The following is an 18832-nucleotide window of genomic DNA, read 5'->3' on the forward strand; positions in this document are numbered from 1 at the left end:
ATGAAACCACCAAACCCATTCAGTACATGGTGGTTAACAGATTGGCTGCCAGAGGAAGCAGAAGTTATGTAGTTTACAGGGGACTAGGGATGGGAATGGAGAGAGATACAAATAGACCAACCCTACCACTTTCTAGTTGTGTGACTGGGGCAAGACAGTTGACCTCTCTGAGCCTCAATTTCCTCATCTATGAAATGGGGACAAATCATCTGCCTTAATCCTCATGAATGCCTGCAGAGCTGTGAGGATGAAACAAGCTAAAATACATCAAGACTCAAGCCAAGTGCCAGTCACTTGGTAGGCACCAAGAGGTGCTTGCTGCAGCTCACACCAGCAGTTGTCAGACACATCCCATTCAAGGTCCAGGAAAGAGGATTCTTACAGGGGGACAATCCTCATGGGAAGGTGGAAGCGCAGGCGGTACTGGCTCTTCCTCATCAACTCCTTTCCATAGAACTCACGCATCACATAATCCACATACTTCTGCTGTCTCAGAAAGAAAAGATGAGGGGAGGAAGAGAGTTAACAGAATGGCTTCAGCATTTGGCTATGGGAACCCAAGCATGGTTCCCCATATCCTCTCCCATCTCACCCCAGCCCCTTCCTAAGCACTGGTCAAGGGAAGTAGCCATGTGACAGACTTCTTGAATATTAAGCATGTGAAGGGTCATTTTACAAGCATTCATGAAACAGCACAGCAGCGCTTCTCTCCTTGACTTATTTTGTAAATGCGGAATACATCTTCAGATCATTTCCACATCAGCATCTCCTTTGAATTTCTTTATTCATTTTGTTTTATGGATAAGACTGAGGCCCACATAAGTACATGTAAGTTGCCTCAGTTCATATATCAAGTTAACAGCAGGGGGTACTCATAACCCAGGGCTACTAAGGCAATCCCATATTCCACTAACCAGCCTCATGAAAATATGGCCAAACCTAAGCAAGCCTCCATTTGAATCTCTAAGAAGAAATAAGTAGTTGGATTTTGAAGGATCATTCATTGTGTAGAGGGGCAGAGAGTACTAGAAACATGGTTAAGAGAAATGTTTTAGAACCAAAAAAAATCACCAAATGTCAGAATGCATTCCTAAACCAAGTTGGGAGAGGATAAGGGCAGGAGATAGGGCAGTTAACATATGGGCTCTTAAGATTCTCTCTGTTTGAATACTAGCTCAACTCCTCACTAGCTCTGCAACCCTGGCCAAGTTTTTTAACTCCTCTATGCCACAGTTTCCCAATCTATTGAATAGAGTTAGATAATAGCATCTACTCCATGGGATTCCTGTGGCATTTAAGTAAAATAATATATTAAGTGTTTAGGACAATGTCTGACAAAAATGCTAGTTATCATTGTCTTTATTGCTGCATCAGTATGTCAGACCAATTTTTGTACTTTTTTTTTATATGCTTAAATGCTATAATATGCTCATTGTAGAACATTTAGAATGAGAAAAAAAGCAAAGGTATTATTATTACTATGCTATTAAGTTCTGATGTTCTTGGGTGTAATAATAGTCACAGATTTGCCCATTCCTGAGTGCCCATAAAAGGCCAGGAGAGGGCCATTTTTATTTCTGTCAAGATACCAGCTTGAATCCTAAAAGCTGGACTGGAAGCTGGTGGGCAGGAGAGGGTCACATGGCAAGTGAGGAGCGCTCCTGCTTCTCACTGCTGCATACTTAGTAGGGCTCATGCAGGGGTCACTGACACTTGTCATAAACTTTCCTGCATGCTAGAAGGGGAATGAGCTGCAGTAAGTCCTGATTGTAACAGTCCCAGGAGGAACCCCTCACACGTACCAAGAGTTTCCTCTACCCAGCCAGTACCATAGCTTGTGCCAGAATCCATGGGGAGGTCTTCCAAAGTGGCAACGCCTCCCCATCTTTAACCCTCCATTTGCTCAACCAATCCATCAAGGACTGTACTCCACCAGCCTCCCTCCTGAGACAGAAGAGGCACCCTCCTCACCCAAGTGACGAAGCCATCACAGTCTGAGTCCATCTTCAGAAATATTGCCTCTAGCATTTCATCTGACACATTGCTCATAATCTTCTTCATGGCCTTAAGGAAAGTTGCCAAGTCCAGGCCTTCAAAAGACAGAAAAAAGAATAGCATCCACTTGATCATAAGGCACTCACCCCCATCACCACCCACAGCTTTCTTGGGTATCTAGATACTGAGAGGGGGACACAGAGGACCACGTTTGCCGGGTACCCTCTTTAGAGGCAGTCTCTTTGCAGCCTCCCCCATGTTTGTCAGCTAGGACCACTACAGGAGAGGCAGAAAAGAGATGGGTGCCAAGCCCTCAAATGCAGTCATTCACTTGGCACCATCTCTCCTAAACTCATTTCTCTGACATCCACCCCATCCACACTAGCCTAGGCATGATTCCAGAAATTTCTATCATCACTACACTTCTGCATCTCATCAACTCAACATTCAATCATCCCACAGACACAGAGTACCATGTGTGAGCACTCTGTTGGTGCCAGTAGCAGGTGAAGGAGAGACTACTAAAAAAAGTTCAGATCCCATTTCTAAACAAATAAGACAGACCAGACACTGAAATAAATGAAACTGATAAAAACTCGCCAAAGAAAAAAGTAAATAATAACAAAGCAGCATTAGTCAACTGAGACATACAGAGAGCGAGATTAAGTGTATCTTTAAAGACAATTTCTCAGATACAAAATTTGGCTGAAGGGAAAGAGAAGAGGTGGAGAAGCCAAGAATAAAATATTCTCCCCATGCTAGGTTTTGTGACTCTAAGGGGGTCGGTCTATAAATATGTCAATAACCCCTGCCTAATTTTTTTTTTTACAAGCACAGGATTTTTTAAAAGCACTTCTAAAATACCCTCCAAATGTCTGGAGTCCTTGCAGTGGCCTGAAGGCCGAGCATTATCTGGCTCCTCTCAGCCCTCACAGCCCGCCACTGACCCCTTTGTTCACTGCTCCAACCATAGTGTTTCCCTCACTGTTTCTCAAAAAATCGTTTCTCAGAGAATCTCCCTCAAGCTCTTTGCTCTGCATAATCCCTGTCCTAGATATCAGGTCCCTGCCTTGCCTCCACAGGGATAAAGAGGCCACCTGCCCCTACTACACTGCTCTGTTTTTCTTCCTGACATCCTCATTGCCTGACACACATGATTTAATTATCTGTCCATCTTCTGTCTTCACTCTACAACGTGAGCTCTGGGAGTGCAAGGATGAGCATGTTTTGTCCACTGTGAGGTCCCCTTAGTGTTACTATGGGCAGTAGGATGTGATGGTGATGACACTGTGGGCCAGACCCTGCTCTCTGTGCTTTATGCCTATTAATTGCCTGATGAGAGAGGACCTGGTCACTTGCCCAAGGTTATACAGTAGTGCCAGTGCCTGATGCTAACCCAAGCAATCCAGCTCCAGAATTCATGCTTAAGTCTATTCCACACTAAAACACCCAGTGCAGTGTTCCAGCAGTCATTATTACTATTAATTGCTGGTTTAAGGAACAAATAAAAGCCTGAGCAAAACATGTCTTGCTTGAAAAAGGATCCATCTTGTGTATCTGAAGAAAGCAGCTTTTGCATTTTGAGTGGAACTTAATGGTCCTTCCACATATTAGATGGGCCAGAAGCCCTAACAGATAACATCAGATGAGTCATGAGCTCTAGAGGCCTCCCTTGGGAGAGTGCTATGAGTAAAACTGCCTTGGTGCAGCATTTAAAGAATAAATTCCTCCTGAATGGAGTGTAGGAATAGAGAGCCCTTTCATATTTGTTGAAGAAACTGCATGTACTGCTCACTGCCATGTGATTTTAATACACTTTTTATAACCACTGTTAAAAAAATTTTGAGAATAATAAGGGAATAGACAAAGGTGTTTTGGTAAGGATATGCACTCTGTGGAGGCCAGCCAGTTTCCCTGTTCACCATCTCTAAAAGGAAGAGTTCACTCTTCTCCAGTCAAATGATTAATAACTCTCAAAATGTGAATGTGAAAATATTACTTTCTTGGGCAAGGACTGCTACTAGGAATGGGCATGAGGAGTAGAAATGCTTTATAGTTTGATCTGGATGGTAGTTACATGAACATATAAATGAAAAATTTATTGAGCTGTACCCTTAAGTTCTGTGCATTTTACTGTACGAAAATTATGCCTCAACTTAAAAATATACACATATTACTCCCTAATTCTATTGGGTAGGATCTCTCATTTCCTTTTCCCACTTCTCCAAGTGTACCTTAATCTTTGTCTACCTTGACTTCCATCCCTTCCATCTCGGAAGATGAGGAGGTTCTCATTACAGCCAACCCTTCCTCTTCATTCTGGGTTCACTCTGCCCCTTTTCCTCCTTGGCAATGCTGTTCCACCATTATTCCATCCTCTTTATCTTCAACCTCCATCTTTCTATTAGCTGCTTCCCTTCTACCACCCACTTCCCTATTTCTTCCTGCACCAAAGACCCAGAAACAGGGACATTCCCAGCCCCATCACTTCTCTTACGCACACTACTGCCTGATTTCTGCCATACCACTCTACTAAAACCACCAATAACCTCTGAACCATATCTGATGGTGCTTTTTCTTCTTCGTTTAATGGGGCCTCATCACTTGAACAGCTGACCCTACAGGCCACTCCCCTTTCCTTGGCTTTTGGGACACCCTTGGCACCTTCAGCCCTGCCTAGCCTGAGAGGCTCCATCTCCTTCCTGATTCAGTGTAGCTGGCGCCACCCTCACAGTTTGCATTTGTCTCAGGTTGTAACCGAGAAATTAAGATTTAAGGATGACTTCTATTACTGAATCATTATACAGATATTCCTTTTTGCTTCTGATATATTAGAATAGACTGAGAGAAATTCCTGAAATCTCTACATTGTAATCCAGTTGCCCTGATCTCTGATAATAATTGTATAGCTCTTATCTTCTGCCCCTGTGATTGTAAAAACCTTGTGACTAACCTTCATTTGTACCCAGTTATCCAGTCTTTCAATTTTCGAGTACTGTAATCTCTAAAGACAGCCCCTAATGTTGATTAATGAAGGGTCTTGGGTCAGCCCAAACCTAATCCACCCCAAGTCAAAAATTATCTTGATAAGGGAGAATGAATCTAACCAAAAATGGAACCATGTGACATGAGCTGTAACTTAGACTTTAACCTACAAGTCATCTACATCTCATTCTGCCATTTTCTTATGTATGTTCTGTGACTAAGCATGCAAATCAATCTGCAGATGCTCAATAATTAGATCACCTCTAATTACATCATCTGGGACCACTGTGCTCATTATCCTAAACCCTGCCCATCTTTTCTCTAATAAAACTATCAGAATTACTGCAGTTTGTGGAGACAGATTTTGGGCCACTAGGCCATATGCTCTTCTACTACATGCCTAGTAGTAAACCCTTTCTCTCTTTGAAACCCTGGCATCTCAGGAATTGGTTATTGGGTACGTCGGGCAAGAGAATCCATGGCCTTTGTCCAGTAACAGGATCTTCTCATCATTGGCTCTTTCCCTTCTGCTTTGAGCCCATATGATTGTGTCTGTTCACCCAGCTTAACATCTTGGGAGAGAATTTCTCTCCCAGATAACAGACTCTATAATCAAGTGTTCCATTAGCCCCTCCAAAACAGGATTTCCAAAATTCAATTTACTATCTTTATCCCAAAACATGCTCCCCTTTCCTGAACTCACCATCTCTGCCAATGGCATCACCTCTACCCAGTCACCCAGGCTAAAAACCTGAAGGGTATTTTCAACACCCATCCCTCCCCTAAATCCTCACAAGTTTCCTATACCCTATAATGTACAAATTTTAATTATCCCTTTTTTAAGGTGGGGACACAAAGGCACTGAGAGACTCAGCGACTTGCCCAAGGGTGCACAGCGGCACAGCTGGGAACGGCAACCAAGCAGCCTGACTGGTTCCCAAAAGCCTTCCCTCCTGTCAGGCAACAATTTCATATCTCTGTACAAAGTCTACATAAAAGCCCATACATGTAAAGGGAAATATACAAAGTAAGATTTGAGCTTTAACCTTAAAAGCAAAAAAACAAAAACCCGGAGTCTTCTAATACGCCCATAATTAAGGAATGATTAAATTATGGTACAGCCATTCCAAACTGTGGACTATTGTACAGCAGTTTAAAAGCAAATGAACAGAGGATAGACCTAGATGTGCTAACATGGAAGAAACGCTCAGATTCTAAAGTGCAAGTTGGAAACTGCAGCCTAGTACATATAATTCCATTTTTGTAAAAAGCAATGAGTGTGTTTATGCATGTAAATGGGTAAGAAAAAGATCTGGAAATAAAACAGTGGATGTTTCTGGGGAAGAAAACTGGAGTGAAGGTAAATGGAGAAGCAAACAAAATTTTATTTTTTCATTAAAAAAAAAGCCTCTTGAGGATAATTGAATAATGATATGGCTTTCAAAATGTGACTGCATGATTGTGAAAACCTTGTGTCTGATGCTCCTTTTATCTCCCTTGTCAACAAACAAGTAGAACATATGGAATAAAAACAAATAATAGGGGGAACAAATGCTAAAATAAATTTAGTCTGAAAAAAAAAAAGCCTTCCCCCTGCCCACCATTATAATCACAACTACATGATTGTAGGATCATCACATCATGAGCTTAGACAAGAGTCTTTCAGCCAATCCCCCAGCTTCCCATGCTCTGCCTGACCTGACCAGCACTAAATTCATCTTTCTCAAGCAGCTCTAGAAGTGTCACCTGCCTGACAGCACATTGGGTCTTCTGACACCAAAGCTTTTGCTATCTTGGACACCCACAGCACAGACTTCAAAATGAATGATGAAAGGCCCCTTCCTGTCACAGATTCACGTAGTCCCTGGAGAGTCAGGTGTGGGACAGGCTAGTAGCAAGCATCTGTGACTGTGTCTAGGAAGGCCTAGTATAATGTGTTGAGGGAGCAGAGGGGAGGCTAGGAAGCAACATTTTTCTCCTTACATATCTTGACTATAGCATTTAATTTTTAAAATGCTTATGTTAATATATTTAAAAAGTATTAAGACATTTCACCTCTTGACATTACAAAGAAAGAAACAAATGACAGTTGTATGTAGGTTAGATATTCAGACAGCACAAAGAGGAGCAGAATGTAAAGTGAAAACCTCCTCCTCGAATTTCAGTTGGTAACAGAGACCATTAGGAGATAGAAATAGGGTAGATATTGGGTAATTGGAGTAGAAGGGACACAGATTGTGCAACAGGACCGAGTATAAAAATTTAGAAATGGATAGCACAATACTACCTAATTGTAATACAATAATGTTAGAACACTGAATGAAGCTGAATGTAAGAATAATAGAGGGAGCAGGTCTGGGGGCACAAATGAAATCAGAAGGAAAGATAGGCAATAAAGACTCAAATGGTATAATCTAGGAATGCCTAGAGTGTATAATGATGGTGACTAAATGTGCAAATTTAAAAACGTTTCTGCATGAGGAAGAACAAAGGAATGCCATTACTGCAGGATGTTGAAAAGATATGGTAATTAATATTTTAAAATTTTAACTTACGTGTGAGACTAAAGCAAAAAATGTTTATTTGGTACAAATTTATATTTTGACTAGTACAGTTTCTAACTTATGTGAACAACTTAATTGAACACCATAAGTACATGGAACCTTGAGTAGAGCATAAGATTTTGTAGGTTTGTCCAGTGATGCTCCAATAAATCCCTGAGTGATTTGAACAGTGAGTAAAAAAGTATGTGCAAAGTCCCCTTCGGGGAATAGTGAGAAAGGGGGAAAATTCAACCCCCTCAAGTGGAGAATTCTTGATAGTCTCACAAGCAATGGGGACAACCAAAACAATAGGCTGAACCCCCAATCTTGGGGTTTATGTGAAGCTTGACCCCAGAAAGGATAGGTCAAGCCTATTTAAAATTAGGCCTAAGAGTCACCCCCAAGAACACCTCTTTTGTTGCTCAGATGTGGCCTCTCTCTCCAGCCAACACAGCAAGCAAACTCACTGCCCTCCCCCTGTCTACGTGAGACATGACTCCTACGGGTACGGACCTTCCTGCCAACGTGAGACAGAAATGGAATGAGCTGGGACTCAGCATTGAGGGATTGAGAAAACCTTCTCAAACAAAAGGAGGAGGAGCAAAATGAGACAAAATAAAGTGTCAATGGCTGAGAGACCCCCAAACAGAGTTGAGTGGTTATCCTGGAGCTTATTCTTACGCATTAAATAGATGATCACCTTGTTAGTCAAGATGTAATGGAGAGGCTGGAGGGAACTGCCTGAAAATGTGGAGCTGTGCTCTGGTGGCCATGTTTCTTGAAGATAATTCTATGATGATATGGCTCTCCCAGTGTGATTGTGTGGTTGTGAGAGCCTTGTGTCTGAAGCTTCTTTTGTCTACCTTATCCATGGACAAGCAAAACACATGGATTAAAAATAAATAGGGGGAACAAATGTTAAAAGAAATTTAGTAGATTGAAATGCTGGTGATCAGTGAAGGGAAGGGGTAAGGGGTATGGTATGTATGAATTTTTTTCTGTCTTTTTATTGCTTTTTCTGAATTGATGCAGATGTTCTAAGAAACGATCATGATGATGAATATACAACTATGTGATGACAGTGTGAGTTATGGGTTATATAACAAGAACGGAATGATCATATGACAAGAATCTTTGTGTTTGTATGTGGTTATGTATCATAAACTAAAAAATTAATTAAAAAAAGAAAAGGAGGGGTAAGGGGTATGGTATGTATGAACTTTTTTCTGCTGTCTATTTCTTTTTCTGAACTGATACAAATGTTCTAAGAAATGATCATGATGAATATGCAACTATGTGATGATATTGTGAATTACTGATTATATATGTAGAACGGAATGAGCATATGTTAAGAATGTTTGTGTTGCTTGTCATTTTTTTTTTTAATTTTTTATTGTTTTTAAAATTAAAAAAAAAAAGATGTAATGGAGAGGCTGGAGGGAAGTGCCTGAAAATGTAGAGCTGTATTCCAGTTGCCATGTTTCTTGAAGATGGCTGTATAATGATATAGCTTTCACAATGTGACTGCATGACTGTGAAAACCTTGTGTCTGATGCTCCTTTTATCTACCTATCAGCAGACAAGTAAAACATACAGCATAAAAATAAATAATAGGGGGAACAAATATTAAAATAAATTTAGTAAATTGAAATGCTAGTGATCAATGAAAGGAAGGGGTAAGGGGTATGGTATGTATGAATTTTTTTCTGGTCTTTTTATTTCTTTTTCTGAATTGATGTAAATGTTCTAAGAAATGATAATAATGATGAATATGCAACCAAGTGATGATATTGTGAATTACTGATTATATATGTAGAATGGAATGAGCATATGTTAAGAATGTTTGTGTTTCTTGTCATATTTTTAAAAGAAAATTTAAGAATAAAAAAATTTAAAAAAAAAAAGTTCTTCAGAAAAACACCAGGGGCACGATATTAGAGAGATTGATACAGCTAAGAAAATGATTAAAGTACATGAATATGAGCCAAGAATAACTAATAACCAATAATAACCTTTATTATTTTTAATGCTCAGATAATTAATGTGGAAATTCTCTAAAAATTTGCTGTAATGTACTCAGATAAGTTATTTTGGTTTTTAAAGGAATAATATTATTTTTTAAAATAATATATAGGTTCTCCAAAATACACCACCAATTTATTGGTCACCGAATAAATGTTTCCAAAAAAAAAAAGAATGTTTGAGTTTGTTTTATTTTTTTAAAAATTAATAATAAATAAAAATAACAAACAAAAAAAGCAATTTAAAATCCAGATACCAAATTAATTATGTTTAAATGATACCAAATATCTCAATTGCTAAACATTATTATCTGAACTTAAACTTAAATCTCCCAAGACATATTTTATTTCAAAAAGAAATATAATTAAGGTCTTAGAAAAAAATTTTATGTTTTACTGGGAAAGAAAAATCACGTGGAGTAAAGAGTTATCTCCCTTGGCTAAATGATTCTGCCAAATTATCTCACATAAGGCGTGAGTGTGGGTTAAGTGAGATAGAAAGAACATGTATCATAATTCAGTAATTGCATTGTTTTGCTATCTGGTTGGCCCAGCTTGCTACTGAGAAATTTTTTAATCAGAAGACAATTCCTTTTCAGTTAGAAACTATATGATTCATTCAGCCTTCTCTTAATGAAAAGTAAATGATACAGTATTCTTAAAAAATAAAATAAATAAATAAATAAACAAACCTCTTCCTCTCTTCCTTCCTTCCATTTCCTCACTTATCTCCTATTGTCAGAGGAAATAACACATGCCCTCTATCATAAAGGATAAGTAGAAGTTTCCCAGGAGGTGAGGGAGGGTGGCAATTCTAGGCAGGGGAACAGCATTCACAAAGGTGCAGAGGTCCTGCAGTGTAAGAGGGAGCAATGGGTGTGCTGAGGCGAAAAGGCTGGGAGTGAGGCAGTAGGGGAAGGTGGGTAGAGCCAGTCAGAGGGGACTCCATGTAGGTTTGAACTCCATGCAGTGGGGCTGTTATTGATCTATGTCTGAGCACAGGCAAGTCACCGTTCTGGGCTGAGGCTCCACACATGTACAATCAGGACACCACTGCTGACTTCACAGGGCTTTTGTGAGAACTGAATGAACCGCTGCTTATCTTTCCCACACCTGCCATTGTTCGGTAAAATGCCCACTGGCAAAGGTGGCTCCAAGCCAGAATTTCCAGAGGTGACAGGCTGTGGGTTTGTATGCTTTCAAATTATCCCTGGGAGATTGATATAAACTCCTTCTTATGAACTACTGAGCTTTACACTACACGATTAAAAATGAAGTTTTTTTTTTAAAAAAAGAACTACTGAGCTTCATCAAAGACAAAAACACTGCAGCCCAGATAAGTGAGCTTGAAAAAGAGGGAAGAGAACCCTTGTATCTCCCACAAGCCTTGAGAAATGGGATTGAATCCCTGCTCATAATCTACCTCTTTTTAAAAGACTTTTGAAAAGAAAATTCTTTTTCTCTTTAGCCTACAACAACTCAAGGTGAGTTTTTCTTTCTCCCATTTAAAACCTGGCCAAGTTTTTAAAATGAAGAAGCTCTTTTTACACTGATATATGAAAAGATCTATAAGACGTTAAATAAAAAGGGGGGAAATTTGTTAAAAATGTATTTTTTTAACTCAGGAATAAAACAATGTGGATAGTAGGCTGTCACTGGATATGAAAAAAAGAGGAACTGGACGCAGCACAAACAGGGGGAGGTAAACATTTTCTCATATTTTGTATACCAAAAGGATGTCACAGGAAGAGTAACTTGTGAATTCTGAACTGTGAATATATTATCTATTCAAAATGAACATAAATTCCTTAACAAAATTCGGTGCTGTTACTCTGCCTATAAACATGAGGATCTTAGAACACCCTCCAAGGCTCAGTGGTTACAACTCCTGGCCACCAAACACCATCACTAAGGAAATCTACCCAGGAGCCATGGCATCTTCAGGTCAGACACAAATCATCCTCCTAGGCCTCATTTTATTCATCTGTAAATTTGGGTTTATCTTTCCTGCCTACATCACAACGTGGTTGCAAAATTCAAAAGAAATTGAAGGGGCAAATACACATGGCTTCAGTTCTAGAGCTCAGGGTCTAGTGTATATGAATAGAAATGCCTTTAAGTATTCCTATTACTTGACTATAAGAGTATCATCCCAAGGGCAAAAAATTCAGCTCTCAAGAGCAAAAAAGTTGGACACATAAAAGTTTCTTCACAATGTTATTTTAATTCAATAAAATCTAGTTAACAAAAAAAAAAACTGTCGAAAATAGAGGAACAGCTCAGTAAATTAGTGGAACATTTGCATCCATTAGTAATGGTGGTTTGAAAGAATACCTAGCAATATGGAAAAGCCCTTATGAAATTCTGTATGTAGTTTTATTACAGACACATGAAAATACACACAGCCATTTGGGATGAAGAGATTCTTTAAGTAGCCCCCGTGATGTTCACTGGCACTCACTCTTGGGTGATCCCCTCCTCCCCTTGAGTTTAGAAGAACCTGTAATTTGCTTCTAACCAAAAGAATATGGCAAAGGTAACAGAATGTACATGATTCTGTATACTAGATTACATAATTGTTACCTAACAGTGTAGCACCCATCTTGCTGGAGTTTTTCTCTCCCCTGCCGACATGGCAAGGAACTGCGGGAAGCCTCTAGGAGCTAAGGATGGCCTCCAGCCAACAGCCAGGAAGAAATCGAAGTCCTCATGCCCCAACAGCAAGGCAATGAACTGTGCCAACACCCTGAGTGAGCTTGGAAGTGAATCCTTCCCCAGTCATGTCTCAGATGATACCACACATTCAGCTGATTCCTTGGTAACAGCCTTGTGAAAACCTGAGCAGAGAACCCAGCTAAGCCATGCCCTGACTTCTGGCCCATAGAAACTGTGAAATAATATGTATTTATTATTGCTATTAAGTTTGTCAGAATACTGTTACACAGCAATAGATAATAAACCATACATTAAAAATATATATATAGGAATTATATGTTAATGTTTTTGTTTGTTTTGTTGTTAATAAATAAATTAAAATATATATTTATATATATATTTGGAGGAAAATATACCAAAATGCTAACGATGGTTATGTTTGGGTGTTTGGTTTAGGATTACTTTTCCTTTTTCTAAATCCCAAATAGCCTCCAATAAACTTATATAATGATAAAAGTTTTAAATTATATAATGATAAAAAGCTTTAAAGGAGACACTGGCTGTAAAATGCTTTCCAAGTCTGAACCCTCCATACACTCCAGGTACAGGCTCCCACTTCGTACAAAAGCAATAGAGACTGAGCCTACAATGTAGCTTTACCTCCAGTTGAGCCAACACCCTCCTCAAACATTTTCTCCATCAGAGTCAGTGGTAGCTCAGTAAACAGCTCAGATTCTTGTTCGAAGTCAGTTGTGTGGCTAAGGGTGATGGATGGTGCCAGGGAGCTAAGAACCTCCTTGTTCTTGTGGAGTCCATGTGGGCTGAATGGCTGAAATGAAGACAACTACAAGAACCAGGACTGAGAGAGTTAATTTCCTGAGCTGAACATTTTTAAGAACATCTTATTAACAAAGACTCTATGGGGAAGGACAGTATATGTAGTCTTATGGTATTTACTAACAAATAACTCATAACCACTTTTAGACCTAAAAGGATCAAGCACAATGTAGACTGTTTTCCTGATTTTGGGGGATTAAGCATTGTTTCTCTCTTACAGATGCCATGACTGAGGCTCTAAGAGCTTAAGGGACACAGTCAAGGTCCTATCTTACACGTAACAGGTCTCCATAAGGTCCAAGTCTGCAACAATTGTTTCAAATCCTTAACTGTCAAAATTCAAGACCCCAAGGAACCCAGATACTTAACTAGCCAATTTGATCTGGTTCGAACCAGATATCCCAAACATTTCCAGATACCCCTGTATCAGTTACTCTATGACTTACACCCCACACACACACGCCAAAGTTCATACAGACACCTCCCCACCAGCAGCATCCCCTCAGCTTTCTACTTCTACTTATCCTCCCCAGATCACCCAAGAAGCTCTCAACCCTCCAGTATGAACAGTGCTTCCTCTCCTCAGCCCCTACTCATTTTGACATTCAGCACGCTTCACACATTCGGCTACCTTCCACAAAAGACTCTAAATGAGGATTAGTGGATAACCAAGTGTTCCACTGAATGGCAAACAGGCAGTGCTGCTTTGGGACACGCTGATTTGGGCCTTGGGCAGTCAAGAAGACTTCAGTTCAAACAGTCAGAAGACAAGGTACAGGTGGAATTGCTCTCTCCTCACCCTGACCCCACCAAAAGAGCACGCATGCTCCTCCACTAGGAGCTTTCATTCATTAATTCAAGGTCCACACTCACATATTGAGTGCCAGGCACTATGGATACAAAAGCAAATAACGTAAAGAGTCCCTGCCTTTGTGGAGCCCAACAAATGAGCTCGTTAATGCCCTCATCATCTACCTGGGCCTCAATCTGTGGCTCTCTCTCTTCGTCCCATCCAATAATAAGTGTCGTTGATTCGTTGATTCTTAGGGTAATCTATCTTCTACATCTAAACTTTGTTCTCCCATAGGAAGTTATGACTTGAACCCTGGCCTTTAGTTGGGATAAGTACAATGATCTTTCTCTAACTAAGACCAGATTCTGTCCTTCCCTTCCAACCTGACCAGATTCTGGCCTTACCTTCCAATCTATCTCCCAACACTGCCACCAGCTTCTTTCCAGAAAGCAAATCTGATGTCTTTACCCCAGCTCTAACACTTTCCATGACTATTTGCCCCCTCTCTTAACTCCTGAGAATGGCATTTAAAGCCGTTCACATTCTAGTCCTGACCTATCTTTCTATAGTTTCAATGCACACACCATATTCCAAGCACACCAACTGCTCCCCTCTACCCCAAACTCAGCAACCACTTTTGCATTCCACTTTTACTCAACCTGTCTCCTATACACAAAACAGCCCACCTTCTCCAGAGATAAACTCCTACCCATTCTTCAAAGTTCAGTTTGAATAGCACCTCATCCAAGAAGCTTTTCCGCAATTTTCAGTTAAGTCATCACTGCCCCACCATGTTCTTTGTTCCTAACTGCCATTGCATGGCATAATTATGCATATATGTCCATATGTGTAGAAAGCAAGGTATGAGGGAAAGCACAGAGCTGTGGAGTCCTAGAGCTCTGGGTTAAAAATCTGCCTGGTTCCCTTGCTTATAATCTATTTTATCCCAGCATATTACACCACTGCTCTGAGCCAGTTTCCTCACCTGCAAAACAGAGATCCACAACATTTACCTTGCAGGTTTGTGATGCAATCTAAATGAGACCTGAGTATATTTAGCCCCAGCAAACTACAGTTACACAAGAAATGTCAGCTTTATTATTATCCATCTCTTTGATTACTTTGCTTTTTGAAGGCAAGGATATATTTACTTTGTACTAAGCTATTGGGCTTGATATAATTCATACAGCCATTCCACCATTACCACAAATCAGCTGGACAAAACTAAGTATAATCCATGTAGAGAATGTACATTGAGAGCCTCAGTTTTGTTGCATTTGGCCATGCAGTGCTTTAAAAGGAAAAACCAGACTGCTGCAGCTCACACTTAAGTTACCTACCTGGCTTTAGTGCAGAGACAAACAGACTTCTACCTTGATGAGTGATATTTTTAATGGCTCTAGAATGCCACCTCTCTTAACAATAAATATTTTCTTACCTTTTGAGAATGTGAGCTCTCTCTTAAATTCTCAGAAGACACTTTTGACCTAGAATAGGGATTGGATTACAGTTGCTTTAATGCCAATTTTTGTAAGGACTATATGTGAGGCTGATTAGCCAAGTCACAGAAAGTGGAAAAAAAGTCAGGGTCAAGGGCTGGGTGTAGCTGCTCTTTCCTTGTCCATGGACACTCCCAACATGCATTTGGTGAGCATCTTTTTTTCCCACAGAGGCTTCTTCAGCAGAGTACTTATCTCAAGCCTATTATCTAATCCTTCCTTTCCCAGATGGGAAGGGAACCCTTCTCTTTCCTCCAATGCCGTTGACAACAGCACTTCTGGAGAGCTGACAGAACTCTCCTCACTATGGCACAAGGATCAGATGAAAGTGTATGGGAGAGGTACATTCCACTGAGCCCTGCTCTGAGAACATAAAGGGCATACTTCTACTGAGTCAGCAGCACCTATATATGAGATGCAGATAGCATTTTGTTAGGACTAGCCAATTCACCTCATCACACAAAAACAAGAGTTGAGAGAGCCACAAAGTCCTCAGAGTCCCACAAAGCAGGAGTTGAGAGAGCACTCTAGAAAGGCAGGGAAATAAGTAAGCCCAAGACATGCTCGGGAACAAATTGAATGAGCCAGCTTAGCTTGACCAGAGGGTTCCTGGAAAGAAACAGAAAGAACAGTGAAAAGAAAAAACTGGAAACAGAAAGTAAGGTCTTAAATACCTGGCGAAGAGTCTGAAAGGATGAAGGAAAATGATGAAAACACATCAATGTAAATAAGATGAAGGGAGGAGGAAGACCGAAGATTGGCCAAAGCAACTAACAGTGTCTTGACAACAGCTCAGATATAAAGACCAAAGGTAGAAGAGTTCAGGGAAAGAAGATTGGAAACCAAGTACTAGGGTAACTGAGGGAAATGAGAGTACCATTTCCAGAAACAGAAGTAAGGAAGGAAAGTGGTTTAATGCATGTGATACTGAGCTATCCAATAAGAACTAAAATAAATAAACACCTGTAAATATGGGGACTGAAATCTAGAGTGGCAATATTGAGGGGAAAGGGAGAGGAGGAAATACACAAGACAGGATGAGTCAGACAGCTAGGAGGATAGGAAGTTTGAGAGTGGGCCAAGATGATAAGAAAAAGAGAAGGCCCCTGAATATGGCAATTAAGAGATTACTGGTTGCCGGAGACCTGGGTTTGATTCCTGGAGCCTGCCCAGGCCAAAAAAAAGAGACTACTGGTTAAAAAAAAAAAGCTGCAGAAGTATATTTATAATATAACTCCATTTGGTAAGAGAAAATATATGCATGTACATGTTGACACATAGCAAGAAGTCTGGATTTTACTCCAGATTTAACGGCAGTTATTCCTGGCAGGTGAAAATATAAAGGATATTTATAGTCTAAATCAGGCATCTCTAACGTTTGATTTTTTTTTTTAATTCAAATTAGATTCTGGCAATCTTTAATATTCACTTCAGTGGAGCAGACACAGTAGTAAGTAGCAAATTTAAATTACCCATCCATGTAAAAATCACTGCAAAGAGTGGCTACTGCAAACATTCATCATACAAAAAAATTAAAAACATAAAGTGAATGGCCATCAGTAGAGGAATGGCTAACTAAATTGGTATATCTATGCTCAGAATTACCCAAGCACCCAAATGATGAATTTGAACTTCAGCAGATAACTGGGAAAGATTTCCATGAGGCACTAGTAAAAAAAAAAGCAAGGTGCAGAAAAAGGTACACAAAATGATGTCAATTTTTATAAAAGAATGACAAATGGGTATGTGTTTCTACATGTAAGTACATATGTGCACACACACAAACACACCTGTAAATAGGACCATTCCTTATATGGGGCCTAGGGCTAGGGTACAAATACAGGCCCACACAACCATGTCTAATTATTTTAATGTTCATAAATGAAGCTAATATGCTGTTAAAGAAGATCTATTCTATACTCCCATTCTGAAAAGTATACTTTCATAGCAACCTGGAAGGTTAGGTTCAAATGTAGAATTCTTACACTCCTCAGAGTTCAGTGCCAGAATTCGGCAGTGTGAGAACCAAACTTCAGTCCTCTGCCCACCCTCCACCCACTGTCCTGTTATAGGAGCCTCTGGCAAAACGAACAAATAAAAGACTTGGCTGTCAAATAAATAAATAAATAAAGGGTTCTGTGGTATGTTATGGGTGCCCAACTCACACATCCAAGTTGCGCCTCCACTGCTCCTTGGCACCTCAGGCCTATCTTCAAAAAAAAAAAAAGACGGACTTGGGAACAGGACTACACAGACACTGGAATCAGGTTCAAGGCAAGTTTAGCAGGGAACTCCAAGATCCTAAGTTTTCAGGGCATGTGAGGATGTGGGCTGAGTGACCATGCCCCCCTAAGTCCTTTAGACTCCTCACTCTATAGGTAGGGACATAGCCAAAGAAGGGATAGAATGGGACCTTCTAAAGCTTAGAGACCATTCTTGTTTCGGTTTAAAGGAGAAAGTTAGTATATACAAAATTATGAGTACAGAGAAAAATAGAGGATATGTACTAGAGTGCTGAAATGAGGAACTGGAGACTGTCACAAAAAAGGCAGGCCAAGAAAAAAAATTTTTTTAAGTCTGCATTAATAAAAGGCCAGTGTGTGATCATATCTATATAAAGCAGGTAAGCATGAGTACATACAAAGAAAACAAGTCGATTTTTTGGTGTTGTTTTAAAGTCATCATTAAGTGATTAAAGTTAACATTACTAATAAAATGGCATCTTACGTCTCATGCTAGGAACCACTCAGGACACACTACTTCAGTGGTATTACTGCCAAAAATGTATAACCTGAATGTAATCATGATAACTGGAATTTATTCTTAAAATGTCACTGATGAAAAACAAAGAAACAAAGAACTGTTCCGGATTAAGGGAAACTAAAGAGACCCAACAACTAATGGCAATGCCTGATTCTGAATTGGACCACACACTGGGGGAAAAAACTGCTGTAAGGGCCATTACTGGGAAAATTGGTGAGATCTGAATATGGACAAGAGATCACTAGATACCATCTTATTAATGTTATTTTTCCTGTCTTTGACAATTTTTCTGCAGTTAAAAAAGAATGTTCTTGTTCTTAAGAATACAAGTATTTAGGGATAAAGTATGATGCTTGTAATTTACTCTCAAATGGTTCAATAAATATGTATATTGAAAATAAAGCAAATGTGACAAAATATTCACAACAATTTGAGCACTGGAAATTTCTTTGTAGTACTCTTACAGTTATTCTACATATTTTAAATCACTTCAAAATGACAAGTTTTATAAGAGGAAAAAATACATCTTTAACCAGGAGAGACAGAGCAGTTCTGCCTATGTTCATGCACCAAGGCAAAGCAATCGACGGAAAAAGATAGTGGCTAATGGCAATAGAAATCACTCAAAAGAAATGTGCAAGAGCAAATATGGACAGGCAGAGAAAGGTAGTATTTTTCTAATACTGGAGAGAAACAAGAAAAGATTTAGATGCAGAATTAAACTTATAGTAACAATTGTAG

The 18832-nt window shown here is 39.6% G+C and overlaps 1 protein-coding gene across 6 annotated transcripts in view; it reads right to left on the reverse strand.

Moving 5' to 3' along the window:
* Positions 1-18832, reverse strand: part of EFCAB8 (EF-hand calcium binding domain 8) — a 145344-nt gene that overhangs the window by 117049 nt on the left and 9463 nt on the right. The window contains exons 2-5 of one of the 6 annotated variants that reach the window (XM_077111428.1): positions 15268-15316; positions 12860-13043; positions 1972-2090; positions 383-486 (exon numbers count right to left, since the gene is read on the reverse strand). In XM_077111428.1, the coding sequence (XP_076967543.1) occupies positions 383-486; positions 1972-2090; positions 12860-13043; positions 15268-15316 (456 nt within the window). The other 5 variants (XM_077111401.1, XM_077111409.1, XM_077111390.1 and 2 more) reach the window with 5 other exon arrangements.

Source organism: Tamandua tetradactyla, chromosome 1 (genome assembly GCF_023851605.1).
Source record: "Tamandua tetradactyla isolate mTamTet1 chromosome 1, mTamTet1.pri, whole genome shotgun sequence".
NCBI classification, from domain to species: domain Eukaryota; kingdom Metazoa; phylum Chordata; class Mammalia; order Pilosa; family Myrmecophagidae; genus Tamandua; species Tamandua tetradactyla.